This window comes from Oryza brachyantha, chromosome 3, assembly GCF_000231095.2.
Source record: "Oryza brachyantha chromosome 3, ObraRS2, whole genome shotgun sequence".
NCBI lineage: Eukaryota > Viridiplantae > Streptophyta > Magnoliopsida > Poales > Poaceae > Oryza > Oryza brachyantha.
The window spans coordinates 1608495-1635472 of NC_023165.2; the positions used below are offsets into that span (position 1 = coordinate 1608495).

The window sequence follows — 26978 nt, forward strand, 5'->3', positions numbered from 1 at the left end:
TTACGATCCCTTGCACGCGTGCAGATGGAGGCATGACAAACAGCTACATAGTATATACTGCACACATATTATCTTTGATAGATTTCTGCAATTTTTACACCATTTGGAAGATTATACTCACTCAGTCACTCTGATGACACACAGACAGTAAAAACATTTTTCAGGAACAGAACCAAATACTGAGAGCGCAGCTGGTGCATATTTTTTCACCGGCTGCTTATTTACTGACGGCAAGCACGGGGTCACGGCTACAAACTACCCGATCAATTCATGGCGCAACAAACCCTTTTAGCTGCAGACGTTCAGTCTCACAAATTGCGGCGGCGTGCACTTACCCGGACCTCGAGCGGCACTGCCATCTCGCACGACAGGCGGAGCACCTCCGACAAGTCGACGGCGCCGGCCTCGCCGGACGCCGGCGTCCACTCGAACTCGTGCAGCAGGGTGGCCATCCAGGCGGTCACGGTCGCCATGGCCAGGGACTTGCCGGGGCAGCTCCTCCTGCCTGACCCGAACGGCACGAGCCGGCCGTCGGCGCCGAGCACGGACACGCCGTGCGACTTGCCGCCGGGAAGGAACCGCTCCGGCTGGAACTCGAGCGGCGCGTCCCACACGTCGGGGTCGCGGCTCATGGCCCACTGGTTGACCATGGCAGTGGTCCCGGCCGGGACGAGGTTCCCGTCGACGTGCGTGTCGGATATGGCCCTGTGGCGCCACGACAGGAGCGGGCCCGGCGGGTGCAGCCGGAGAGCCTCCTTGAGCAGCGCTTGCAGGTAAGGCAGCGACGGCACGGCGGACTCGGCGATCGGGTTGCTCCGGCCGACCACCTCGTCGAGCTCACGGTGCACGTTGGCTTGGACTTCGGGGTGGAGGACAACGCGAGCTAGTGTCCACTCCATGAGCACGGCCATGGCGTCAGTTCCCCGAAAGATCATCTCCTGATAAAATTAATATAACCACGGTTTTATTATTACTCGCCTAGTTATGTACTGATGTAATGCGTACGTCAGGCAGTAACTGCTACCATCCGTTTGTATGATTCTTTCTGCATAAATTATGTGAAAGAACTAGAGAAAAGTTCGTGGAATTTTGCATGAGCGCTAGCTTTTTGAAAAGTTTTATTTTGTTTTATTTTTCAGATTTGATCGCAACAAAAGTAGCTTGCATGATCTGTTTACACATCTTTTTATAGAACTGGTGATGCCATATTAATTAATTCAAGCACGTCAAAACAGCAAAGATGTGGTGTTGCTTGATCAATTAAGTGCATGGATCGTACCCAAAGCACGGCGGCGATGTCGGCGTCGGCGAGCCTCTCGCTCTCCTGCAACGAAAGCAATATATCGACGAAGTCACGTGCCTCTCCTCCGGCGATCGCCTTGCCACGGTGCTCCTCGATGATGCCGTGCACGAAGCGGTTCACCCGCGGCATGAGCTCGGCGCACCGTGCCCCGACTCCCTGCGGGTCCACGCCGGCGAGGCCCGGGAAGTAGTCGCACCAATTCTCCTTCCCGAGGAGGTCGTACCCTTCGTGGACCATCTCGAGCAGCTCCTCCACCTCCTTCCCGGACTCCGGCACGCCGCGCGACACGTCGTACTCCTTGCCGAACACGAAGCGCATGATGTAGTAGAGCGACGCGCGCCGGAGCACGCCGCGCACCTGCACGACGGTCGTCGTCGACGCCGCGGCGGCGCGCAGCGCGGCGACCACGCCCTCCGCCACGCGCGCGCGGTACGGGGCGAACGCGTCCACCTGCCTCGGGCCGAACAGGTGCCCCGCGGCGACCCGCCGGAGCGCGCGCCAGTACGGGCCGTGCTCGGCGAAGCCGATGGAGCGGTGGAACATGAGGCCGTACGCCGCGTGGTTGAGCGGCCGGTCGGCGAACGCCGGGTTGTCGAGGATCTCCTTGGCTACGTTCGGGTGTGACGTGACGACCGCGCGCACCGGCCCGAGCGACAGCGCCATGAGCCTCTTAGCGCCCGGCCGGCGTGCCGCCTCGGCGGCCAGCGAGCAGTGCGCCAGCCCGGACATGAGGCCGAGGCTGCCGACGACGGGGAGCCCTTTCGGGCCGGGAATCGGACACGGCATCGGGCTCTTCCCCCTCGCCCTCCAATACTTGCCCCACGCAGGGCCACCAGGATGAGCCCAGTAGAGCAGTGCAGTGCCCGCCCATGCAACGCACGCGAAGATCGCAAGGTAGACGAAGCTCGTGGCTATGGCTGGCAGCGTGGCAGCGGTGTCATGCTGCCCTGAGATGGGCGGGAGGAAGGTCAGTGGCAGCACCCACCACTTGTCAGCTGAGGTCTCCATTTGCATTGCACTGTGCTGCGGATGTGCTGTGCTTGCTGTGTGCTCTGAGCTGCAGCTCCCGGAGCTGTATTTATAGGGGTCCGCGTGAAGAACATTCGGTCATTCCCCGGCCTCTCCTGGCACGATGATCCCAATCATTGGCACTAAAGAAAACTTCAGTACGCACAGTGGTCCATCGGTTTCTGAGAAGGGGCGATTTGTTTTGGAATACCCTTAGGCCCTATTTGTTTTGGAATCATGTCCGTTTCTCGGTTCAGGTGATCAGTTTTTTCTGCTTAGAAAACCCCAGCAATAGCTATGTAAGTACATGGAAATCAAGGCGAGATTAAAAATGAAAGGTTCAACGAGCGGTATACGGTATACCTCCTGTGGGCGGTGTATGTTCTGGGCGAGCACTACTACAGTACTACACTACTACTGCACTGCACGGTCTCTCCATTTTTTTTATCTGTCGCAATCCTGACTGACCACACGTTCCTTAGTTTAGTCTAGCCTCGCGACACCTGTACTCCTGCTAATCATATTATTTTGGCAAGTCCTAAAATATGAGAAACCTTTGTACCAACAAACCATAGTCCAAAAGTTGGAGAATATTTTCTTAGCACTTAGTTAGATGTCTAGCCGATTTTTGCACCTCATCTTAATAAAAAGATTCAAAAAAGTTTAAATCTGGCTTTTACAACTATAAAAATAACAAGTTAATCTGAAAATAGTATAACCACATTCACGATTATATTTTTTGTACAGCTTACGTGTTGCTGATATATAGATCCATGTATATACTCTGGGTGGGGTGGAGTCGTTGAGAGAGCGATGCAACTCATTATTTTGTCGACAGAGTTTGTTTTCGCATACTTTGTTTAGGGCGTCATGAGATCATTCTCACAACTACGCATGTAGGTACTAACTAGGACTCCTAATAATGATATTGTGCATCAGTTGGCGTGGAGCACATAAGGAGTTATAGTATGCCCAACGGATCATTTGAATTTAGTTCTTCATATTTTTATTTAATAGTCATTTAAAATAATAGTATTCTTCCCTATTTATTTATACTCCACCAAACCATCCATATTACATTGATATCATATCTAACTATATTGTATTAATATATATAAACTGCATATTTCTCATTAAGCATATTTTACTAAAAAGATAGGATTGCATCTCATTTGGAGTAAGGAGAGAAACACCAGATAGATTTTTTTTTCTATATGGTGATGGCTAAAAATAAATAATATGTTAGAATGAATTGCTGACTTATAACTTTTACTCGTCTTCTATTTTATAGATAAAATATAAGATGGACGAGCTGTTAGGCATATTCTTACCCCCTTTCATGTTAAACATGCTAATAACTTGATATTTTGTTTTCAGAGAGAACATCCTCAGTTGAGTATTGTCCTTAGTTTTATGCTCAGATAACTACAGTCCAAAGAAATGTGCCGTCAGCGGCACTGCGCGTGCTTGTACCTATCAGAGGAGTTACATTTTGTTCCCATAATTATTCTCAATTTTTTCTCCTTTTTTACACACACGCAAAAAGTTTATATATAAAAGTTTATCATTTTATCTTTCTAAAATATATTTTTAGTAGTTAATTATATCATTTACACCATTAATTAGCTATAAAAAAGTCAGATACTTTTTTATCAACTATAGTACCATTATTGGATGGACCAAAAGATTTAATTACACGGGCTAGGCTACTACTCTCTCCATATTTTTATGTATGACACCGTTGACTTTTAGAATAACATTTGACCATTCGTCTTATTCAAAATTTATATCCAAATATGCAAAATTATAATACATAATTAAAGTTTGTATAACAATAAATCATATTATAACAAAATAATTAATAATTATATAATTTTTTTAGTAAGACGAATAGTCAAACGTGAACCTAAAAGTCAATGGCGTCATATAAAAAATATAGAGAGAGTATTATTCGTTAACCAGAGGTACGTACGTCGGAGTATTTTCGTCACTTCCGCCAATTTTCTATGATAATGTGTCCCCATCTCCCTGCAGGCAGGGATATATACAAATAACAGTTTTTTTATCTATGCAATCTGTACGTATGACCTGTGCGATGCATGAGCAGTTGCGCAGCAACTTATCATCAGGAACACGAAAACAAAAAACAACGAGATGACAAATCCTTCAAGAATCGCGCGGCAATTTAGCTAGAAATTCACCAAATGAACACAACTGGATGGAATCTAAAAGTCGCCCATCGTCCGCGCCCGCCCATTGATTCATCGGACCAGCTGGTACGATCATTTCGTGCCGTTTGGTTAGCTGCAGTTGCACATTAATTTTTTTTTTTAGAACCAGATCAACCTTACAACTGACCATCCTACAACTGACCATCCTACTACATTGGGTTGGGTCCGCCACTACTGGAACGCACGCTCCACCTGAAAAGCTGAGAGGGCTGAGACTCGCGAGGGTAATTCTATCTGGCGAGGCGTCCGCGTGTATAGTTTTTTTGGTGAACATTTTATTTACCTAAAATATATAATTAAACTTTAGATAAACTTTAATCATATAAATTTTACATATATAAAGTTTAAATATATACACTTTGTATAAATACTTTTAAATATGAGATTTTTTTTACCATCTTTAAGAATTATATTAAGGTATTAAAACTTTTAGTGTAAAGTTTTGGTATCTTATAATACAGGTTACCTCGAGATACTTAAATGTAAAATCGTGATAATTCGAGATATTTTCTAAGGATGGTAAAAAACAATTTGAATATAGAATTAAAAAATCGAATTCAAGTTCAATTAGAGTCAAATATATAAACTTTACCTATATAAAGATGGATGGTATAAACTTTAAACTTTCCGAAATAAGCTATATGCTCAAAAAAGAAAATAACTAGCGTTCGCGCTGATCGCTAATAGCCTTTCCTGCGACTGTTTCCTAACTCCTTCGGACGCACGCGGGGACAGTCATACGTGATACATTGCCCACCTTGTCGCAGCGCGCCTGACTGCGGTTTGCCACCAAACACATCGGTCGTCCGCGTGTGATACCGCGCCCCCGAAATGCACCGCCCGGGCGCCACTTTCCGCGTGTGATATCGGTGCCACGCGCCCGCTGGGAAACGCGCGGCTGCTGCTACGTGACAAGCCGCCACTTTCCGCATCCGTGCGGGAATCGCACGTACTATACGATTTTGCGCAGGCGGGCGGGCCGAACCGGCCGCGGGTTGGGTGGCCGTCGTGGCCGCGTCCTCCCACCGTACACGCACACACGTCGCCTGCGCGTCATCGAGCTCGTGCAGCTGCGCCAGCTGCGGGCAGGAGCTCTCGCCGGGATCTCGCTTTGCGCGCGGGATACGGGAAGACTACGTACGTTTCTCTGATAACGAATCGTTTTTTGTGCGCGTGAAATGTATAGTTTGGCACATCGCAACAAATGATGGAGCATCGTATTTTACACGTATGCATCCGAGAAATGGAAATCAAGTATGACGAGTTGTTATCAGTAGTTGTTGCAATGTTGCAGGATTGACTGGATATACGTAATGCACGCGAGCATGGCAATAGGGGGCGTAGCATCTGCCCTGCACATGGTGGGAGACGCTGTGCCAAACCTAATTTGCTGAGCTAAGCTCCAATGCTGGCTAGCTCCCCTGATTCTAGCTACCTCACAATACACACATAAACAATCCTTTGCTCTATACGTTTAGGGGTCAAATTCGGATAGAATTGGATTCGATCAAAGATTTAAGCGAAGCAAAGTAAATCAGATCGAGCAGGGCTAGTGTAGTGCACGCACGGGCTTCGCAAAAGCGACATTTATGGTTAAATCTGATTCCTGCTCTTTGGCCAATGCGACGATCCATCGCTTTGACTTGTCTATGTCAGGACCGGATGCGCAACTAACTGATGATTTTGTCCTCAGCATGCAAGGAGATATCCATTTGTCAGTGGAGAACCCTAACTGCCAAAAAGTCGAAAGGGAAAAGACGGGCATGTGATTCTGATATAGGCAGCTTTTTCGATGATAAATCGAAAGCAGTTCTTTTCTTAGGGGCAATTTGTCTGTATAAATATTTTGAATAGAATTGATTCGATTTGGCACTCTTTTTATTTTTGGTAGAATCGAACTTTCCTGTTTCTGCACACTTGCAGAGCAAAATTTTCTGTTGCTGCTGAATGTATAGCCCACTTCTTTTCTCTGCATGTTGCCTATTAATCCGATCTACTCTATCATCTACGATAAGTTAATCAACCACTTTGTACTGAATACATATGGAATAATCTCCATGAACTTTTTCGCAGCTATTATTAGCTCAAGGACCCAATCCAAATTATCCATCAATCAGGCCACGTATTCTTGGGTCTTTGTGTTGTTGCCTACAAATCCACTCTAGTGAAAGCAAGGACGCCGACGTTTTATAAAAACGAAGAGGTGCTCTTACACATAGCAGCACTTACCTGTATTCTTTAGCTGTTCTCCTCAAAAGTTGCTTTGTTACAATATATCATTCAAGTTAATGATCGCACAGAATGTGCCTTTTGATTGATCCAAATATAACTAGTACCCAAAGCCTTATAATCAGTTATATGTGCTCAATAAGATATAGCCATGCGAGCACATCTACTTGAAAGATCACCATGCTCCTGTCACTGGCCCATAGGTTCTGAATGTATATTATACATACATAGAGACATATGCAAGATCACACTATTCTTGGTTCAGATTGAGCCTCAAGATATTTCAGGACCCAGTGTGAAAGCCTCCTTTTTAGTTGGCAATCATCTTCCCGGAATGAGATGAGATCTGCAGTAAACTAAGAACCAAGCAACGTATGATTGTTTCAACTCATGGATATATGTATGAGGCGCTATGGACACGCCAATCCACACGCTCACTTGATTGATTTTGCATGATCACCGTGGTATTATTTTGAATAATGTATCTGGAGAGTTCACTTCTTCAGATGACGTAGTAGCACAGGAATGCTCTCAAATTCCTTTTCTGCTAGGAGGTACTCAGGCCCTGTTTAGATCCATTTGAAATAGTAAATAGCAAATGACAAAAGTTTTGGCATTGCATTTTTGCAAGTTAGTGTTTAGAGACATGCAAAAGTTATCATTTTTTTTGACAAAAGTGAGAAGTGGTCCGCGTCCCTATGCGCTTTTGTATGAAATTTGCTACTCTAGACTGCTAAATGCCAAATGCAAAGTTGTTATTTTTTTATCCTAATGTTTAGATATATTTTGCCAAAAAGTACTTTAAATGGCAAAACTTTTGCTATTTTGAAGGATCTAAACAGGGCCTCAAGGTTTATCCAGTACTTTTGGTTCATTCCGTTATGGCTAAACATGAGAGAGAGAAAATCAGATGAACTTACCTATGCTATTCTACATATATATCCCCGTTTGCTAGAATTCATAATCTGGACCACAGTTGTACCAGTAACTCTGTACACAGGAGCAGAGCTGGAAATCAGTTTATTGGTGTTATCGATGTCTAAACATACTATTCTTATTTAATTTTTAGTATCATTTTTGTCTAAACTATTTAACAACGGATTTGTCAAATGTCATCAGGGTCACCTCGATCAAATACTGTAGCTCCATTAATATAGCTTTTCTCTACTATTCCCCACATACATTCGTTTACATTTTGATAACCTGAAGTCAAACTTATTTAATCTCGAACAAGTTTATAGGAAATGTAACAATATTTTCAGTATAAAACAAATATACCATCAAATTATATTCGATATTTTATTTATTAAAATTAATTTGATGTTATAGATATTGTTACATCTATACTTCTTTGGAAAGATGTGCCGGAGGTAGTAGATGGTAAATCTATCACCACGCCACCACCAGTTCTCTATTTGTTTGAGAAATAGGATATTAGGGTCTATATGTCAATCCCCATACTAAGTCTCTAATTTTTATGAGAACACATATGAGTAAACAATATATTCAACAATTAAGAGGACATATGTAAAAAAGTTATGGTAGTAATTGGTTAATAATAATTATTTTAAATTAAACCTCGGTTGCAACACATGACAATATACTAGTCTTCCCTGCAATTTTGATTTTGGTCCTTTGAAAAAAACTTATTTTATAAATAGACCCCTAAAATATTGGTGCCATCATTCGGCTACGTGAGCGTAACATAATGACTTGGAGGACAACTCCAACGATATTGGCACCGTCCTATTTAACAGCGGCGCCAATGACGTTGACGTGATCAAAAAAAGTCTATTCGTGCAATAAGTTTTTTCAATGGTCTATTATAAATAAGATAAGTTTTTAGAAAAGACCAAGATGCCAAAATTCTAGCTAGTCTTCCTATGAAGTTGGTTAAACTTAATGAAATCTGATTTTTAAAAAACAAAATATAATATGAAATTGTGAGAGTACTTAAAGTCACAGTCGTCTCCCTCCCACCCTTATGTCGTGCCCACGTAGGGTAAGGTGTGATTCACCCTTAAGAAAATTACTCCTCAGTCATATGGTCCGTGTAGTCTATTCTTGATCTCATGGGTCCCTTCAATATACGCACAAGCACACGGCGCGGCAGCAGCAAGAATACTCACAGCCACGTCGTCATCAGCTGTCGTTTGGTCTGGTAGTGGTAGTGGTAGTGGTAGTGGACTCGTGCAAAGCGGAACACGCCATGCAGATGCCGTTGGCCAGCCGCGCGCGGTCAGCTGCTCGTAGCGAACCAGTGTTCGTGCGGTCCAACCGATCGAACTACTGACTCTCGAGCGCTTGACTTGACTTCACTTTTGGGAGGGCGACGACTTGCTAATAAGTTGCTAGGCAAAGCAGAGAAGCGCCCCTGCAGAAGTGCATACAGATGGGGCAGCCGAGCATCAGCAGCCTGCTTTAGTGGCTGTGCATGTATATATTCTCTCAATTTTAAAACATGAGCATTTTTAATATCTAAATTTATACCATAATATAAGTATTTTCTGCTATGATTCTCATTATTACAATGATTCAATTTAAATTTAAAAAGTGATTACTGGAATAACTAAAAAAATCTTTTGACTTCACATTACATTTCTCCAAAATAATTAGAAATAATTATATTTTGAAACAGACGGTAGAATCCTAGCCTTTTAGCCTTTATACTCACATGCCTATACAATATACACATACATTTATACAGCCAATATGCATTGGTTATTAATCAACCATAATTTCCCACTAAAAACACAAGTGCTATTGCTTAATACTCCCTCCCTTCTAGAACATACTTCATATGTTGTAAAATATAGCAACATAATGTTGCATTAGACACAATCTAATTTATTCAGATTTATAAGACTAGGTTGTGTCTAATTAAGTAAAAGGTTGTTATATTTTCGGACTAATGGAGTAATGTGTTTTAGTTTTTATTACACTCAACCTACTTTAATATTGACTGAATTTATAAAAAATAATTAATATATATATACATTAAATAAAAACCCTATGCACATATATTTTATGTGAGGTTTAAATTATACTATTTTGGTTTGATATTGTAGATACTGATGTATTTTTCTATAATCTCGGTTAAAGTTAGAGAAGTTTGACTTAGTCCTCGTCCTTTCGTTTATGCTTATACTTAGAAACCAAAATTTAAAATTTAAAACTTAAATTTAGAATTGATGTTAGTTTTTTATAATAGTTTATTTTCTAGCCTTTATTTTTAGGTTGCTAAGAACACACATATAAAAATTTTACCCATAAATTATTTTGCAGTTATTAATAAGTTGTTTCTCTTATGCTTAGAATAAGCAAAATGATGACTTTTAGGAGAAATACAAATGCCTTTACTGCAATCCACAATGGACTCATGGAACGAATACTAAGAGAAAGGGACGATCCAAAGTACTCCATCTGTCCCCGCAAAAAATGTCCACTCGGACCACTCCTAACATCCTAAGGAAGATAAAAGCCTCATTAATAGAAAACCACTATTGGTGGATGGTTACATAAGATATATTGGAGAGATAAATTTTCTCAATTTACAAACCAATTGTATATATGAAGGTAAGAATTAATTTATTTTGGGAAAAAAATTAACCTATGCAAGTTAGCTTATTTTGAAATGAGGAAGTAGTCTATTATGGCTATGATATATATGACATGATTGGAGAAGAATTATTTCATTTCTCGCGAACATGCTTAATAAATTTTTAAATGGTGGGAATTTTAAATAATTCTATTTAAAGGTTGTTTTAAAAATCATATTTAATTTATTTTCAAATTTGCAACAACTAGTACTTATTTATCACTCACTAATAAGATACCTCGTTTTGTGTTATATTATTCTTCTTCTTTACGCACTCTCAAACTCACCCTAATTCTAGTACGCAAACATCGTATTGCGTGGGTCTTGCTTAGCAAGTACTATTTGCTTATGCTAGTTGTACTCACTTTGTTCATTTTACAAGTTACCTCGAGTTTGTCATAAGTCATAAACTTTTTAAACTTGATCAAGTGTATAGAAAAATATGTAGTACTTCTAGCATAAGCAAATATAATTTAAAATTATATTTAGTTGTCGATTTAAAGAGATTTATCTGATAAAAAATGCTTGACTTAAGACAAAACTAAAGTAACTTATTATGAAAAGAGAATCTACTGTATGTCACTAAGTTCGTCCTGATTCAACGATCGGACACTAATATTGCCCCTTCCTACGATACACTATCGAGTTTGTCAGATGTTATAGGATATATACCATGGAATGAATATTTTCCCTAAAATACCCAAAATACCCTTATGGATATACCAAGTTAACAATTGATTCATTCTATTAGAAGTTTCAGAAACTTTTTTGTGTGCAGTCTTCTTACATAATATGGAAGTATAATTTTTTCATCACCATTTTATAAAATACAATCTATATGTTATATTTTTGTTATTATTCATTTAAATAATCTTTCATATGCCACATAAAATACTTATATGCTATTATTTTCATGTGATTACTCCACACACAAATATATTTTTTTCAAACATATATGTTTTTTGAACACAAAAAACTTCTATGACGCAAGGAAACTAAATATTTTCATAATTTTCTAAAACTTCTATGAGGCTAATCAATTGTATATAAGGGTATTTTTAGAAAAAATATAGTCTAATGATATATTATTGAACAATTGACAAACTCAATGGTATATCGTAGAAAAGTGAGATGCCATATTAAATTATTGAATCGGGACAAGCTCGGTATCACATAGTAGATTATATTCACTATGAAACGGAGGAGGTATGATCCTTGTAACCACCCCACTTGCTCGTGCAGCTTCATTTGCATCAAGCAGATAAGATCATGTTCCTCCATGGACTCTGATTTTATTATTTCCCACATGAAGTTTTTCAGCAAGATTGTTCTAAGGCACTCTAAGGAAGATATGCCGAATCCACAGGACACCCATTATAGAATCAGAAATTCAACTTCCCATGGAGGCCCACTAAGCGGTGATAAATTGGGATAGAATGGTGCGGATATGAGAGATGTAGGATCTAGGGTTCGAGGAAGAAAACAGGGGACAAATCTAATCCAAAGTAGAGCTGGTAAATTTAGAAGTGATTTCCCCCCTTTTGTTCTGGCTTGGATCATATGTTTCACGAGCAATTTTATATTTCTTGAGAAGATACCATGAGGTACCACTTTTTCTTTATATAAATTTGGTATCTTAGGTAATAGGAGGTATCAAATTTTACACTAAAATTTAAAATTTTGATATATCTCGGTATCTACTTAAGTACGAATTGCTCATGTTTCATTTATCTCAACTACGACTTCTCTAGCTCTCTGCATCTCAATGGCAAGAATGAGTTGTCAGGTTTGTACTCCCTCTGCTCTGTTATGTAAATAATTTTTGAGTTAGACATGGGTATTAAAAATTAGATAGAAATGATCGGAGAAATGTTATGATTAGCTATGAAGAGAATATATATGCATAAGTTAAATAGATAATGGTTGTAATTGGTTACGGTGTAAAAAAAACTATATTTTAAGATAAAGTTAGAGTGATAGGAATATCTCATTTTGGAATAGGATGTCCAACATCAGCTGCTAAGCCAGAGGACATGATCATGTAGTCCTGCATCCTGCCAGATACATCATTCATTCATTCTTCCATAATCCTACTGCACAATGTTCGATTATTCCCCAAGAGAGGGGAATTGGAGAGAACTGAGGGGAAATAATTCCACACCACAATAGGTGTGAAATAAATCCTTTCCTAATCCCCTTGAATTTTCTTGGGATTAAGATTAACCGAAGAAGGTCTTAGGTGGCATGCTCGTGTCTTGAAAAATTACGGAAATTATGGCGTTACGATTATTCTAAAACTGACCACATCACCAAAGTGACCCCTTGAGCCACAGAAATAGACAACATAGGTTATGAACCATCCGGGTTGAAAATTGTGAGGAGCAGGCTCATGATTTGTTATTCGACCAGACAGTCAGCATACAGATGGAAATGTTTGCCACTCCCCCCTCCCTCTCAGACAGTAAGCCTAGGCATGAGACTTAAATTGGCCGTCAGCTAAGCTAGCAGACATTACAATCACTGCAACATTATGATTTATGATCCACTGAATCGATCAACGAACATACGTAACGTTTTGTAGTTCTAACACGACATTTTGATTCTCATCACAGTAGAATGCGAGCCCAAGAAAACCAGATTCTCCTACCAAATCCAAACTCGTGCAAATAGCATATCTACACTGTTACTGTAGCATGGACGCCTTGTGCTGCACCACCCATCCATGGCTAACATGTTACATCCTCTCACGTTGCTTCTACAAAAGAACGAATAGACTACAGCCTGTGTCCGATCTCACGCGCTAACCCCAAAAAATAAAACGACCCTACCGACACCAGCTTGGGCTTAGAGGCGCGCACATCGCTTGGAGTGGACTCCCATATATAGCACCACGCTTTCGCCGGCTAGGTGACCATCCCCCGGCGAGTCGTCGTGACACGTACGCCTGCACCAGCAACGACGCCTGACCATGCCGAGAGCGCGAGCGCTTTCCTGCCTCATGTCGCCGCTCCACGGCAAGCGTCCCGCCGGCGACGCACGCCGCAGCAGCGCCGCGTGCATATGCTGCATTGGACCTCACCACAAGTCGTCGTCCGGCGGCGGTGGTGGTGGCTGCGTGCCTTGCCTCGTTCCGCACGCCGATCACAGCGTGAGGGCGCCTCTCACCAGCTGCTGCGGCAGCAGCGGTGGAGGTGACAACCTCCGCGGCACCCCACGCACCCCCAGGACGCCGTGCACGCCCACGGCGAGGCGCCTCTGCGGGGTCCGCTCCCGCACCCCGCGCCGCGGGCAGGCCGGCTGCTTCCCGTCGTCGGCGCCTTCCGCCGCTGCGACCGCGAGGACGCCACGGACACCGACGACGCCTATAGGCCGGACGCAGCGCGCGTGCTGCGTCCGTGGCCCGGGTCAGGGCAACACGAAGCTGGGCAGGCGGCGGCGCTGGCTCCGGTCCACGGGCCAGACGACACGCCGGGCGGCGCGTGCGGGCGGCGACGTCAAGGTTTACACCACTGGCCTCGTGGAGGCCGCCGAGGAGGCGGTAACAAAGGAAGAAGAGACCAGCTCCAACGAGGAGTACGCGCTGCTGTGCAGGCAGGGCTTCCCCCGCGAGGACGTCGCCGCGGTCACCATCCAGGCCTACTTCCGAGGCCACCTGGTACGCTCTTGGCAAGAGAGAAAATAAAAACTTGTATCCCTTCCCCGTGACGGCGAGTCGGCGACCTGCTGTTCGATCCGGCCATTGATAAGAGGGATTCCGTTGTGTTTTTGCAGGCGAGGCGGGCGTTCAAGGCGCTGAAGAGCCTGGTGCGGCTGCAGGCGGTGGCGCGGGGCGCGTACGTGCGACGGCAGGCGGAGGTGGCGATCCACTGCATGCAGGCGATGGTGCGGCTGCAGATGCGCGTGCGCGCAAGGCAGATGCTCACCAAGCCCAAGGAAGGGCAGCCCTTGCCCAGCTGATCAAAGCCGTGCACACACACACACACACAACCACGTCGCTGTGCAAATAAACATTGCCTGAAATCCGGATGAGCTCTCCGTGGGTTTAAAATTCTGTATCTCTGTAATTCGTGTTCGGTTTCTCGGTTGTTCTCTTATTTGACATGCATTGGTTGTACATGAGATCTAAAATTAAGCAGAGTCATCAAATTCGTGGACACAATCAAAACTTGAAGTTCATTTCGAAGGGGTCTGGCTGACATTTTATTACAAGGACAACAGGTCAACTGTGACCATTAGAAAAAAAACACACGATGCCGAACAAAACACTTGCTGAAAAACTGGGGGACCAGAGAGCCAGAGTGCCAGACAACCTGCGACAAATTAACACAAGTAGGAAGCATACGTGAAAGCCCCATGGAAATCATGCAGCTCGTCGATGCATCCATGTTTAGTTGGTGGAGTAGTTCTCGACTTGCTCGTTGCGGTAGTGCTGCTGCTGCTGCTGGTGCTGGTGGTTGTTGCTGCCGTGATGCTGCTCGCCGGCGTGCGGCGCGTGCTGATGCTGGCCGTCGGTGGCGTGCGCGTCGATGACGGTGGACGGAGGGCGCTGCAGGCTCTTGACGTACTCCCACGACTCGCGGCTGGAGATCTTGTTCCACCACCTGCTCACGTTCTTGCGCGCCTCGAACATGCGGCGGGAGCGCGGGTCGGAGGCCAGGCGATCGGCGTTGGGCAGGTGCGACAGGTCGGCGATGGTGAACTTGTCGCCGGCCAGGTAATTCGCCTCCTCCAGCCGCTGCTCGTAGATGTCCAGCAGCTTCTCCAGGTCCTTCTTGCTCTTCTCGAACAGCTTCCGCATCTCCTCCTCCTTCTGCTGCTTGCTGCCGTTAATGCCGCCGCTCGCCGCCGGGTTCCCCTCCGGCGCCCCGGCCGCCACGCGCTTGCTCGACGCGTTCACCGCCTGGACGACGCCCCTTCCGTTGCAGTTGCCGTTGTCGTTCTGCTTCGGCAGGGACGCCGGAAGGAACGCCAGGCTGTAGACCATCTCGGCGCTCGGCACGTCGAAGCTCTGCGCCTCCGTCTGCAGCCACTGCTCGATGGACGCGCGCTCCAGCGCTCCCGTGCCGATCAGGTCCGGGTTCCCCTGCTTCGCGTACTTGTGCGCGATGTGGCGAAGGATTCCCCTCGACTCTGCACACAATCGCATTCCACACCATTCAAGAACATCACACTCGACATTGTTAATTTGGTCAGTGTTTACCAGAGAGGGTGAGGTTGTCATCTTCGAACGTGAGCGCCTCGCCGCGCGGCTGCACAGTTCGTCCAGAAGCCAGACGTGTCAGAAAACCCAAAAAAGCTACCACTTTTCCGGATGCTGACAATGTGACAAGCATCATCGATCATCATCGCGTACCTGAAGCTTGAGATACTGAGGCATGCGGTGCGGGCCGCGGTACGCGTCGACGCGGACGAGCTGGAACTCGACGTCCTTCTCGAAGAGGCACATGAGCACACGGGCGACCTCCGCCGAGGTGGGTGACCCGAAAACCTTCACGCTCGCCGGCGCCATTTCAGCTCAGTGGATGGCTAGGGACTCTACTGCGACGATAGGGATTTCAGAAGGAAGCGCGCGTGTGTGTGTGTGTGCAGATGGTGGTGTGTGCTCCTGCCGTTTGGGTGTGCTTATATACATGCCAAAGTGAGGATCACAAAATGCCTTGCTTCCCAAGAGGTAAATCTAAAGACAAAAATCAAAGGGGGAAAAGAGCTAAAGAGCAAAGCGGTTGGATACCAAAGGGAAAGACGAGGCTCATCTCTGCTGCCAAGATTGTCTTGTACTGCATCATATCATGATAACACCCACAGGCAACCAGGTGGTGATGCTGGTCGCGAGACAACACAATTTGTGTGCGCTTTAACGAGATCTGGTTAGCATATATCAGGGTCTGAAGATTTAAGAGTGGAAAAAAAGGGAAAGATCAAAGATTCTGTTTCGCCTAGATTTGTGCTTGATCTGCTTACCAAATGAAGTTTCAGATTATTCTATCTGTTTAGTGCAAATATCTTCCAAAAAAAAGGTATGTTTCAAAATACTTCCAGTAATCCTACTGCTGTGTGTTCTCTAGATTATTTATTTTTAATTTAATAGATTGGATTTATTTATACTATCACACTAACTAAACATTCTTTTCTACTGATAGTAAAATTTTAAATCAAGGTTGTAATAGGAGAGAGATAGCATACTACTGACAAACCGTTGTAATAGGGGAGAGGGATAGCATACTACTGATCCCTCCGTAGAAAATTGTTTGGAGAACAGACGAAAATATCGCCATGTGCATATATCAGACTAAAGAGTCTCCAGGTCATGGTTCAAAAATAAAAGGTCTCTGGATAAAAAACGTAACATGACATCATGGCACAATCTTGTTTAAAGAGGTAGGAGGCTAAAGAATCCAACAAATTGAACAAAACATGGTACATTCCCCTCTGTCTCTAATAATCATGCACTAAGCTGATTTTATCAAGCTTTAATAAAAGGGTATCCTTTTCCTTTCTCTAATTTTCTGAACTAAATACAGATACTTATGAAATAAAATATATGGTACCTTCCTCCCTCAATTATTTCTTTGGCGGGGAAGCAAACGAACTTTTAACTGTTGTGTCATATGCTAAGGGTTGCAATACCGCCATAGTGCCTTTCCCCCCCCCCCCCCCCCCCCTTAGCTGAGCTCACCAAATGCGAGATCATTAAAATCAAGTAACAAAAAACACGAAGTCCAGCCATTTATTTATTTTCCTATGTTGCTGAAGCAGGACAACTCGGTGGCAGAATATTACTCCCTCCGTTTCATAATGTAAGACTCTCTAGTCTTACCTAAATTTATATATATGCTAACGAATATATATATATATATATATAATATACATTCAGCAATTGATAAATTTAGATAAGACTAAAAAATCTTATTGAAACGGAGCCAATATTTGCCAACTGTGAGTCAATTTACAACATCACCCTTCCCAACACAGAACAATAAGAGTCCTAATCTTGTTATTCCAGTGCTGGCGAATATTTGCCCCCGCTACATCACGTGGCCTATCTTTAATTAAACTTGTGTATATATTATCTTTCGGTTATTTCTGTGATTACATAAGAGCATCTATAAGAAAATACTACTAATAGTTTACTCTCTAAAATCCTCTATTTGGTCATTCCAAAAAAAAGGTATAAAAATTATCCTCTCCTCTAAAAGAAACCCAAACTGAATAACCTGTGTTAGTATATATATTTATCTCAAATCTAAAATAGGGAAGAGCTGATTTTAGGCACATGCAAGAATGAATCTAACTAAATTACTGCAAACCTTTTCTCTAATATGTAATAATATTCTTAGGGCACGTACAAAGAGCTCTTATTGATGTCTCTATCGCTGTATGCTCGCTGACGTGAAAGAAAGATGATAGCAGAGAGAAATGTGGTTGTTTTGCATGGAGTCAGCAAAACATCGACTCTTGACGTATAAAACGAAAAGACAACCGGAAAATTTGCTTCGTACGTATGCTGACTCTAATCAGAGGCACTAATCAGATGGAATGTGAACGGAGAATTAATTAGCATGTAATTATAAAGAGTCAGTTTAAAACACTGCACTTTCTTTGTATGCATATAATAGGCTCTATCATTGAACATGTCCTTGCTGTAAACATTTTTGTTTTTATTTGATCTAAAGAGGAACATACAAGGCGCAATTTTAGGCTAGCTTGTACATGTTAAGGTTGCTGATCATCTTATTTGCAGCCTCACTCCCGTCAACCTCAGCTTACTACTTTTGTGTCTTGTGAGCCAATTGTTGATGTAAAGGAAGGCTGATTATTGGGTTACAGATAATAAGATATTAAAAATAATGAGATAACCAAATATAATTTATGGAAAATTTTTTTTGGTGGGGAAATTGAAATTTTAGTTGTGACTGATAAGCTAACAAGCAGACGATGAGATGTACCTTTCAGCCCATGAACTCGGAGCTAAGTCCAATTTTCACCACAAACAAAAAATAAATTATCTTCCACCTCAACGCCGCCCCCTACATACATCAGCACTTTTATGAAAGTTTTTTTTTTGGCATCAATGGACATGGTTTGAAATTGTTGAAACTTACTTTTGAGTCATCAGAAACAACCATCAACTAGAGTTCAAAGGTGTTATTTCTGTATATCGTTTTTTGGAGTATAAATGATTGTTTAGATTGTTGGTACTAGGGTACTATCGCTTTTAGGACATGGATCCTTTGTACAGTTTGTACCGCAAAGGATCCCAATCGTATCGCTTCACACCAGGGTTCAAAATTACAGAATGAAATATCCAAAAAAAAATTTGGTAATTTCGCCTCCCCCGTACAATAGGGAAATATTTCATCCGAAATTTTAAAAAAATCTCGCAACCGACCGATAGATTGAACTCTGCTTCACACCGCATATTCACGTAGGTATGAGTTAGCTCAAACTTAACCGCCAAATAGTATATTTGTAAAAAAAATAATTTATGAATAAACTTTTTATATATGTGTGTTTTTCACGATCGAAAAGTAAATGTCATAAAATAAACTATGATAAAATTAAAATCAATACTAAATGAGTTAGAAATTTAAAATTTTGCCTAATAAGTATAAACAGAAGTTAAAAGATAAGAGTGTCAGTTGTTGGGCCATGCTAGACTTACAGTAAAAAAAAATAGTTTTGGTGCATGGGACCTAAATGTACTGCATGCATATGAGCAAAAAAGGCTCGGAGACATTTTATTTCTTGAATCGAAAGTAAACTGATGACACAACTCCAGGAAAGACATTGGCGTTGCAAAAGGGAATACATGAGTAGACACCTCAGGAAGGCTTCATATTATTCTTAGCCGAAACGACACTTAAACGTATAAGCACGAGGGAGACCGGAGACCTTGACAACCACATCACTTGATGAAGCCCGACCGACGAAGCCGTGGACGAGGACGAGGACGAGCTCGCCGCAGGATGAATTGAAAACCCCAGGAAGGATGCAAGAGACGGGCGGTGCAGCTGAATATATCACTCGAAGGCGCCGGGGTGCTCGCTCTGCATCTTGACCACCTGCTTCCACGAGGGGCGGCTGGAGATCTCCTCGTACCACCTCGCAACGTGCTTCTTGGAGGTGAAGAGCTTCTTCCCCCTCGGCGACCGCGCGTTGACGATGTAGTGGGAGTTGGGGAGGTGGGACAGGTCGGCCAGGGTGAACTCGTCGCCGGCGAGGTACCTGTTCTTGGCCAGTATCTCGTCGTACACGTTGAGCATCTGCTGCAGCTTCCTCTCGTTCTCCGCGATGCGGGACTCGTCGGCGGGGATGTTCAGCTGCGGCGCGAACGCGAGGTGGAACACCAGCTCGGAGCTGGGCGCGTCGAAGCTCTGCGCTTCTGCCTGGAGCCACTGCTCGATCGACGCCCGCTCCAGCGACCCCGTCCCGTAGATTGTCCGGTTCCCGTCTTCTGGGAACTGAGTGCATAGGTAGCGGCATATAGCTCTTGAATCTGCCGAAAGATCACAAGATTAATCAACAAGAATTCATACATGTATGTCATATAGTACTTGATAATTCAGCTAGTTCAGAAAATTCAGAAAGTAGTTAATTACCAACAATAGTCTTGTCGCCATGCTTGAAAGTCACCTGCCCTGTTGGATCCTGCGAAAAAGCAAGCCAATGTGATCGAATTATATACCTATGAACCTAAATCAAGAAAAGTTAATCAAACGGATCGAAATGAGACATGATAGTTTGTTTGTACCCGCAGCTTGATGAACTCGGGAAGCTTGTGCTCCTTCTTGAACGTGTCGATGCGGACGAGCTCGAACTCGAGGTTCTTCTCGAAGAGGCAGGCCAGGACCCTGGCAACGTCGGTGGACGCCGGCTGCCCGAACACCTGCAATCCTGCCGCCATTGCTCAAATCAAGCTGGTTGTTTAGTTTCTTGCTCAGTGAGCAATGTGCTGGTGGATTTGCAGGTGAATTAATACGAGTTAACCTGTGTGGCTCGCTGTGAGGAGGCAGAGACGTCGATGGTATTTATAGGGACGGATTATGTGCTTGCCTTGCTGCAGAGGATTGCAGGACGGCGATCGAGGGAAAAGAGAAAGCTCAAAGATAAAGATCATGAACAGCTAGCCCCTGATTCTTGCTTGGAGTAACTATCATCTCCGGCAAGGAAAAGAGACGATCCCCCCATGTGTCTCGGTGTGGTATGATCCTTTTAACAATGGGGTGACCAATACGAAAGAGGCTGCGTGCATTTGTCGGACTGATGAATGTTGCAAAGAAACCAAAGTGCCATACAAGGGTTTGTGAATTGCGATTCCTTGTACTGGGGTGACCTTAAGGCACAGGATAGCCTCAAACGAGGATGATCATGGAGCATGCACGATGCACTTTTGGGTGTTCGATGTCTCTTAACGTCTGAAAATGCGTGTAGAGTGTGATCAAAGCCGTGTTCGATCAAGTTTGATGATGGTAAGCATGGTATAGAACAACGGAATTTGATCCCCTTAGATCTAAGAGAGTTTGAAAAGAGTTAACATGCTTGCTCTGAGTATACAAATTATCACATTAATACAAGAAAAGAATAAAAAACATGATCACGTGGTGTAGATTATAACCATCTAGATTGATCACTATAGTTATATACAAACTACAATTGTATTTATATAAACAGAAGCTAACAGTTCTAGACGAAATAAAAAATAATAGAGATATAAGTTAAGAGTTGTATATGAAATCCAAATTATTTTTTATAGAAAATACAATTGCATCAGTAGAAATAGAATTTTAAACCCACGTTAAGAGTTATATATAAAATTCAAATTTAATTTTTTATAGAAAATGCATTATATTATATCTATAAAAGTATGATTTAAGAGCTGTATATTAAACCTAATTTAAGCTACGCACCAAACGGTAGAGGGTAATTCACTGTTTTGTTTCGAAGTACGATAGTGCTTTTGGATGCTAGCATGTACGACAACGCAGACGATAAAAATAATTATCTAGCGTTCTAGCTGATAAATTTGCAAGGACGGAACGCTGTGGTAGAAGAGGGACAAGCTGAACACGTTCACCACTTGCAAAGTTGTACTTCACATACATGAGATGAGATCATGAGACCGCCGCCTACCACGGCATGAGCCTGAAACGGGCCGACCTGTCTAAGATGGGCCTGATCTGCGTGCCGTTCGGCCCATCATAGCTAACCCAATAGATGATTTCTGGCCTCTCATCTCATCGTCTGCTGGTTGGCTTATGACTTAAAACCAAAATTAAAAGTTTAAAAACTTAATTTCTATTTGATTTTGAAGCACTGTCATCGTATTTTATTTTTCAGCACTGACATTTAAATTTCTAACCATACGTATGTAAAAAATCATACCCTTTAATTATTTTTGGTTATGTACATTTTTTCACAGCTTAGATCAGGTACAATAGCAGGCTTATAAGCCAGTTGTAAATATATTTTAAAGACATAAGAGGAGAGAGAAGAGAGTGGGCTATTAATTTGTAGCTAGCTACAACACGGGCTCCAAGACGTCATGTGTGTATGACATGTGGGACCATGTATTAATGTTTTGTAGGTAACTGCTGTAAACATATTTTAAAGAGATAAGAGAGGAGAGAAGAGAGTGTGCTACTAATTTGTAGCTAGTTACAGCATGGGCTCTAAGACGTCATGTGTGTATGACATATGGGACCATGAATTAATGTTTTGTAGATAAATATTGTATGAATTGATTATTAGTTTGACTGTAGATTAATTAGAGCAGTATTTGGGTATACTGTTGAACTTGCTCTTATGAGCAAACTATCACTTCCCACGGCTTGGTGGTGAATGCTAGGCAGACCAGCAGCATGACGAGTGGCTTACTAGTCTTTCTCCGTTTAATCGCATATTGATTATTTCTTCGCAAAATTTGGTGTTGTGGCGTTCCCAAACCCAAAAACCATGGTACTGATACTTTGGCTCGCGTGGACGGTGGACCAGGCAGATACAGAACTGCCCTCTCTCCAGAAAAAAAAAACAGATAGAGAACTGACAGGCAGATTAACAATTTTATTTAACGACTAAACGAAGCATGAAAACAAACGACCTCTGAAATAAAGAAGTACGTGATGCTACATCACAGCAAGGCTTCATATTATTTTTGGTCACACGACAATATGCTGACATAAAAGCAGCAGGGAAGATGACAACACAGGACATCAGAAGCCAGATCGATCAGCCAGCGACGGACAAGATGGAGCTCGGCAGATGCATGAAGCCATTACTCGAATGCACCCGGATGCTCCATCTGCATCTTGACCACCTGCTGCCATGTCTCGCGCTTCGAGATTTTGTCGTACCACCTCGCCACATTCTTCCTGCCGGTGAAGAGCTTCCTCCCTCTCTCAGAGCTCACAATGTAGTGTGAATTTGGAAGGTGAGAGAGGTCAGCCAGGGTGAATTCGTCGCCGGCCAGGTACTCATTCTTGGAGAGTATATCCTCATAGACATTGAGGACCTGCTGAAGTTTCTTCTCATTCTCTGCGATGACAGCATTGTCCTGGGGAATGTTCAGATGGGGAGCAAATGCGAGATGGAAGACGAGGGCCGAGCTGGGAGGGCTGAAGTTCTGAGCTTCTGCTTGAAGCCATTGTTCTATTGATGCTCGTTCTAGAGATCCAGTTCCATAAAGTGACTTGTTTCCCTCATCTGGAAACTGTGTGCAAACGTACCGGCATATAGCCCTTGAATCTGCACATAAGGTTCACATTGTCCTCAAATTCTCAAAAAAAGATAGTAAAACCAATAGTGTAAAGTAGCCATCATAATGTGGATGCGTGGTGATCTTACCGACAAGGGTTTTGTCACCATGTTTGAACGTCACTTGCCCATTAGGATCCTGAAAACGACAAAATATGGTACAGCTTTGAACTTATTATTTGAGGGATTGCATATAAATAAAAATAAATAAATAAAAAATAGAGTAACACACCCGCAGCTTAATGAACTCAGGAAGCTTGTGCTCTCTCTTGAATGTATCAATGCGGACAAGTTCAAATTCCAGATTCTTCTCAAAGAGGCATGTCAGGACCCTGGCAACATCAGTAGATGCTGGCTGACCAAACACCTGCAAACCTGCTGCCATCGTTTCTATTGATTTGCTTGATCACCTGCTCAAGTAGTTTTAAACGACAATGAGGGATGCTGACAGCAGATTCACGATTAGGTATTTATAGAAACAAAAGGGCAAGTTCTATGCTTGCCTTGCTACTAAGCACCACAAAAATAGAAAAGGGAAAGTGTAAAGAAAAAGAGGAAGATCTGGATTCTTGCTTGCAGCAATCATATTGTCTCTAGCAGAAAACAAGTGCTACAAAACAGCCTTGTTTATTAGTACCTGTGAGGTCTTTCAGCAGAGTGAAAAAAAATATAGCATAGAAGGACCTTGCTACACAGTGTTGCAAGTGCATAGAAGATTCTTTAACATTGTTTACGATAATTTAATACGTCAGTAAGAAGAAGATTAGAATTAAGTACTAGCAGTACAAAAGAAGATCTTGTGACTTCCGCCAGGGTATAAGAATAAGCTTTTCAACAAAAGCAATGTCCCTAGTATGGAGGTGGATATATAGTCCAGCTGTTTAAACGATCGAAGATAAACATTGGAAGGATACATCTCCATGCGCTTAGTCTTTAATGTTGAGAAAAAGACATACCTGTATGTTTCAGCTTTAAACAAGGAATATTGAGGTTGTTAGAACTTAGAATAACATAATAGTGCAGTCAGGAGTTATGCCTGTAATACTACAGATGAACCCTTAAACTGACTGTGCTATATTACTTGCAATACTGGCATGGCAACTTGATTTAGCAAAAACAAATGAATTAGAAATGTAGAGAAATGCATCAATTGACATTTTGAGTAAGGGCAATTATCACAATTTGTCTTTGGGGCTTTTGCAAATTTGCCACTAGTTTTATCTATATTGTAAGGATGTTACTAGAATGATAATTTTAGTAGCATTTTTGCAATTTTTTAGTGGTAGTTTTACAATAACGATTCAAACCAGTGTCAAATTTGCAATTACCTCTCTGTCTTTTACTTCATATTTCATTGCTAGCATAACAAAACACCAGGGAATGTTTAGGACCTTGTACTATTCCTGAGGCAATGTCCAATAATCACCATGAACTCAGGATAGTTCTCAATGATTTTATCTCAGCAGTATTGTTTTGCTGACAGCTCAGTAATGTTGAAATCTCTAAAGCATATGCCCTCAATCTCAAAACTAGTAATTAGAGAATGTGTGGATCAACAAAGGAGCCAAAACATTTCCACGTCTACATTCTTATAAAGAAAACTCCAAGATCAGCTGTAGCCTGAAAGCTATATGCAGCTTTAAGTTTCAACAGTTAACTCAGTATAATGCAATGCAGTTTTTGCTAGCAGACATATTAAGAATATATAGATTCAATAGTTGCATATTATGATGGTGCATTAGGTAACATCATGTCTGTAAAAAATTCAGTGCCTACATTACCGCATCTGCAACAATTTATCTATACCATTATTACTATGTTAAGGAATCTGCTAAGTACGGAGTAAGGAACTAACAATCAATCTTGATTCTTGACCATTGATTTCTTTTATTTATTTTTACATACAAATCAAATAAAACATAGCATCCAAGGAAAACATTAAGGTCCATAATCATGCGTTCTAAATTTGAACCATGCACACAAGGAATGTGGGACAATTATTGAATTTTATAAAACAATAGATTGTGGTTTTTAAAGTTATAGATTTAAATATGAGATACAAAAATAAAATATGTTTTGAATTTAAAAATATTTGAATATCGTTTTGTCAAAACATTGATAGTATAGTGTTATATTTTAGTTGTGCGGGTTTGAGCAGATATTTTAAACAATTCCTATTTAAGATGTAGATACATATGGCTTTGAAGATTTAAAATTAAATTTTCACACAATAATACTGATTTGAAAAACAAGACAAATAACTTTTAGACTTAATAGATATTTCAGAGGTCTAGTATTTAAATATATTGAAATTTTAATTCAGGATGGGTACATGTATTTTTATTTTATAGAATTATGAATTTTAATATCTAATGAGGGAAACATTCATGTATTCCTTATTAATCTACAACAAACACCTTTAATAGAATTTAAATTGCAATAAATGTGTTTTACCACCTATGAGTTAGTAAGAGTAACAACACTAGCCCTTGGATTAATGGGAAACGGGTGGTGTAAAATAATTTTGGTGTACCATAAAAAGATCCAAACTTAGTAACCTCAATCGTGTAAAAACTAGAAAGTACAGAGTGTAGCAGAACATCAGGGGCCCAAAAGAGGAGCTTGAGCGTTTTGTAAAACAATACAAACATAGGAACAAGACTCAGTCTTTCACATGCAACCAACAAAAGACGTTCAGATGGGAAACAACAGAGCCTCAGGATGGTCGTGGTACATTCTGCAACTCAACAACCTTCTTCCATGAAGGACGAGCTGATACCTCATCCCACCACCTTGCCAAATTCTTTCTCTCCGTGAACAGCGCTGCCTTGTCGGTCTTGCGCATGAGAAGATCAGTGTTGGGCATGTGCACAAGGTCCGCCAGCGAGAACTCATCCCCTGCAAAATACTGATTCTCCCCCAACCACTGCTCATACACATCGAGCACCTTCACAAGTTTTGCTTCATTCTGTTCAACCACGGCCATGTCGCTGGCCCTACCCATCAATGGTGCAAACGCGAGCTGGAATGCCATTGCCAAGCTCGGTGGGTTGAAGCTCTGGCCCTCAGCTTCTATCCATTTCTCAATGGCAGCACGGCCAACCGCCCCGTCTTCTCTCCTGCCCATGAGGGTCTTGTTACCGCTGTCAGCGTACTGGTCACAGATGTAGCGGCAAATAGCCCTCGACTCTGCAATGACACAATCAATCGGAACAATATACCATCTGTAGTTCTCTTCTTCTACTACATTCAAGGAGTCAGAACATGGATAATTGATGGCAAATTGACACACACCGACACATACAGATCCATAGAATTAATCCAAGTAATCATTTTTTTTTTTTTGACAAAGGCCACCCGCAACACTGAAAATGTATAGTACTAATTAGCTACGGTGACATACTCTTTGCTTTTCCCCTCAATATTAATGTGATTGATAATCAGGGGCAATAAAAAGGGAACTGGAGTCTAGAGGAGCAACAAAATTAGCGGAAGAACAAGGGGATTAGGGTTACCGAAGACGGTGGTGAGGCTGTCTTTGAACGCGGGGACTTGGCCGAAGGGCTGGAGCTTGAGGAAGGACGGGGACTTGTGCTCGCCCTTGGACATGTCCACCGGCTCGACCTGGAAGGGAACGTCCTTCTCCAGGAGGCAGGCCGCCACGCGGGCCACCGCCGGCGAGATCATCGGCCCGTACACCGTCACGGGCGCCGCCATCGCCTCCTCTCCTTCGGAGACCTGCCGGAAGAGCAGATTGGATAGGGACTGAACTAGTGGGAAGCAACCACTAGCTGCCCGGACGAGAGTGAGCAAGTGTGACTGTGACACCAACAGCCAGGCCGCTGCTTTGCTCGTCCTT

The 26978-nt window shown here is 42.6% G+C and overlaps 6 protein-coding genes across 6 annotated transcripts; 1 reads left to right on the forward strand and 5 right to left on the reverse strand.

Annotated features, from left to right (window-relative positions):
• Positions 1-13: 13 nt before the first annotated feature.
• LOC102702361 (cytochrome P450 78A9-like) lies at positions 14-2311 on the reverse strand. The gene is made up of 2 exons (XM_006650952.3): positions 1280-2311; positions 14-938 (listed from the first exon to the last, which is right to left on the reverse strand). Exons 1-2 carry the CDS (start codon positions 2309-2311, stop codon positions 309-311), a joined length of 1662 nt encoding a protein of 553 aa, XP_006651015.2. The 3' UTR covers positions 14-308.
• An 11026-nt stretch (positions 2312-13337) lies between these two features.
• LOC102711410 lies at positions 13338-14326 on the forward strand. The gene is made up of 2 exons (XM_006649285.2): positions 13338-14024; positions 14141-14326. Exons 1-2 carry the CDS (start codon positions 13338-13340, stop codon positions 14324-14326), a joined length of 873 nt encoding a protein of 290 aa, XP_006649348.1.
• A 144-nt stretch (positions 14327-14470) lies between these two features.
• On the reverse strand, positions 14471-15976 carry LOC102711677 (glutathione S-transferase F11-like). The gene is made up of 3 exons (XM_006649286.3): positions 15723-15976; positions 15570-15618; positions 14471-15499 (listed from the first exon to the last, which is right to left on the reverse strand). The coding sequence occupies exons 1-3, from the start codon at positions 15876-15878 to the stop codon at positions 14757-14759; spliced, it is 948 nt and encodes a 315-aa protein (XP_006649349.1). The 5' UTR covers positions 15879-15976; the 3' UTR covers positions 14471-14756.
• A 3081-nt stretch (positions 15977-19057) lies between these two features.
• On the reverse strand, positions 19058-20372 carry LOC102711951 (glutathione S-transferase F11-like). Its single transcript, XM_006649287.3, has 3 exons — positions 20121-20372; positions 19969-20017; positions 19058-19865 (listed from the first exon to the last, which is right to left on the reverse strand). The coding sequence occupies exons 1-3, from the start codon at positions 20271-20273 to the stop codon at positions 19390-19392; spliced, it is 678 nt and encodes a 225-aa protein (XP_006649350.1). The 5' UTR covers positions 20274-20372; the 3' UTR covers positions 19058-19389.
• A 2046-nt stretch (positions 20373-22418) lies between these two features.
• On the reverse strand, positions 22419-23572 carry LOC102712232 (glutathione S-transferase F10-like). Its single transcript, XM_006649288.3, has 3 exons — positions 23352-23572; positions 23210-23258; positions 22419-23110 (listed from the first exon to the last, which is right to left on the reverse strand). Exons 1-3 carry the CDS (start codon positions 23502-23504, stop codon positions 22641-22643), a joined length of 672 nt encoding a protein of 223 aa, XP_006649351.1. The 5' UTR covers positions 23505-23572; the 3' UTR covers positions 22419-22640.
• A 2137-nt stretch (positions 23573-25709) lies between these two features.
• LOC102712509 (glutathione S-transferase F11-like) lies at positions 25710-26930 on the reverse strand. The gene is made up of 2 exons (XM_006649289.3): positions 26635-26930; positions 25710-26308 (listed from the first exon to the last, which is right to left on the reverse strand). Exons 1-2 carry the CDS (start codon positions 26834-26836, stop codon positions 25836-25838), a joined length of 675 nt encoding a protein of 224 aa, XP_006649352.1. The 5' UTR covers positions 26837-26930; the 3' UTR covers positions 25710-25835.
• Positions 26931-26978: the final 48 nt, after the last annotated feature.

Bases quoted from the DNA above. Each gene is read 5' to 3' on its own strand.
- LOC102702361 (XM_006650952.3), bottom strand. From the start codon at position 2,311: ATGGAGACCTCAGCTGACAAGTGGTGGGTGCTGCCACTGACCTTCCTC. The intron at 939-1,279 runs GTACGATCCATG...TAATTTTATCAG, and splicing joins ACATCGCCGCCGTGCTTTGG to GAGATGATCTTTCGGGGAAC.
- LOC102711410 (XM_006649285.2), top strand. From the start codon at position 13,338: ATGCCGAGAGCGCGAGCGCTTTCCTGCCTCATGTCGCCGCTCCACGGC. The intron at 14,025-14,140 runs GTACGCTCTTGG...GTGTTTTTGCAG, and splicing joins CCTACTTCCGAGGCCACCTG to GCGAGGCGGGCGTTCAAGGC.
- LOC102711677 (XM_006649286.3), bottom strand. From the start codon at position 15,878: ATGGCGCCGGCGAGCGTGAAGGTTTTCGGGTCACCCACCTCGGCGGAG. The intron at 15,619-15,722 runs GTACGCGATGAT...CGAACTGTGCAG, and splicing joins CTCAGTATCTCAAGCTTCAG to CCGCGCGGCGAGGCGCTCAC. The intron at 15,500-15,569 runs GTAAACACTGAC...GATTGTGTGCAG, and splicing joins TGACAACCTCACCCTCTCTG to AGTCGAGGGGAATCCTTCGC.
- LOC102711951 (XM_006649287.3), bottom strand. From the start codon at position 20,273: ATGGCGGCAGGATTGCAGGTGTTCGGGCAGCCGGCGTCCACCGACGTT. The intron at 20,018-20,120 runs GTACAAACAAAC...GCTTTTTCGCAG, and splicing joins CCGAGTTCATCAAGCTGCGG to GATCCAACAGGGCAGGTGAC. The intron at 19,866-19,968 runs GTAATTAACTAC...ATCTTTCGGCAG, and splicing joins TGGCGACAAGACTATTGTTG to ATTCAAGAGCTATATGCCGC.
- LOC102712232 (XM_006649288.3), bottom strand. From the start codon at position 23,504: ATGGCAGCAGGTTTGCAGGTGTTTGGTCAGCCAGCATCTACTGATGTT. The intron at 23,259-23,351 runs GTGTGTTACTCT...TGTCGTTTTCAG, and splicing joins CTGAGTTCATTAAGCTGCGG to GATCCTAATGGGCAAGTGAC. The intron at 23,111-23,209 runs GTAAGATCACCA...CCTTATGTGCAG, and splicing joins TGGTGACAAAACCCTTGTCG to ATTCAAGGGCTATATGCCGG.
- LOC102712509 (XM_006649289.3), bottom strand. From the start codon at position 26,836: ATGGCGGCGCCCGTGACGGTGTACGGGCCGATGATCTCGCCGGCGGTG. The intron at 26,309-26,634 runs GTAACCCTAATC...GTGTCATTGCAG, and splicing joins CAGCCTCACCACCGTCTTCG to AGTCGAGGGCTATTTGCCGC.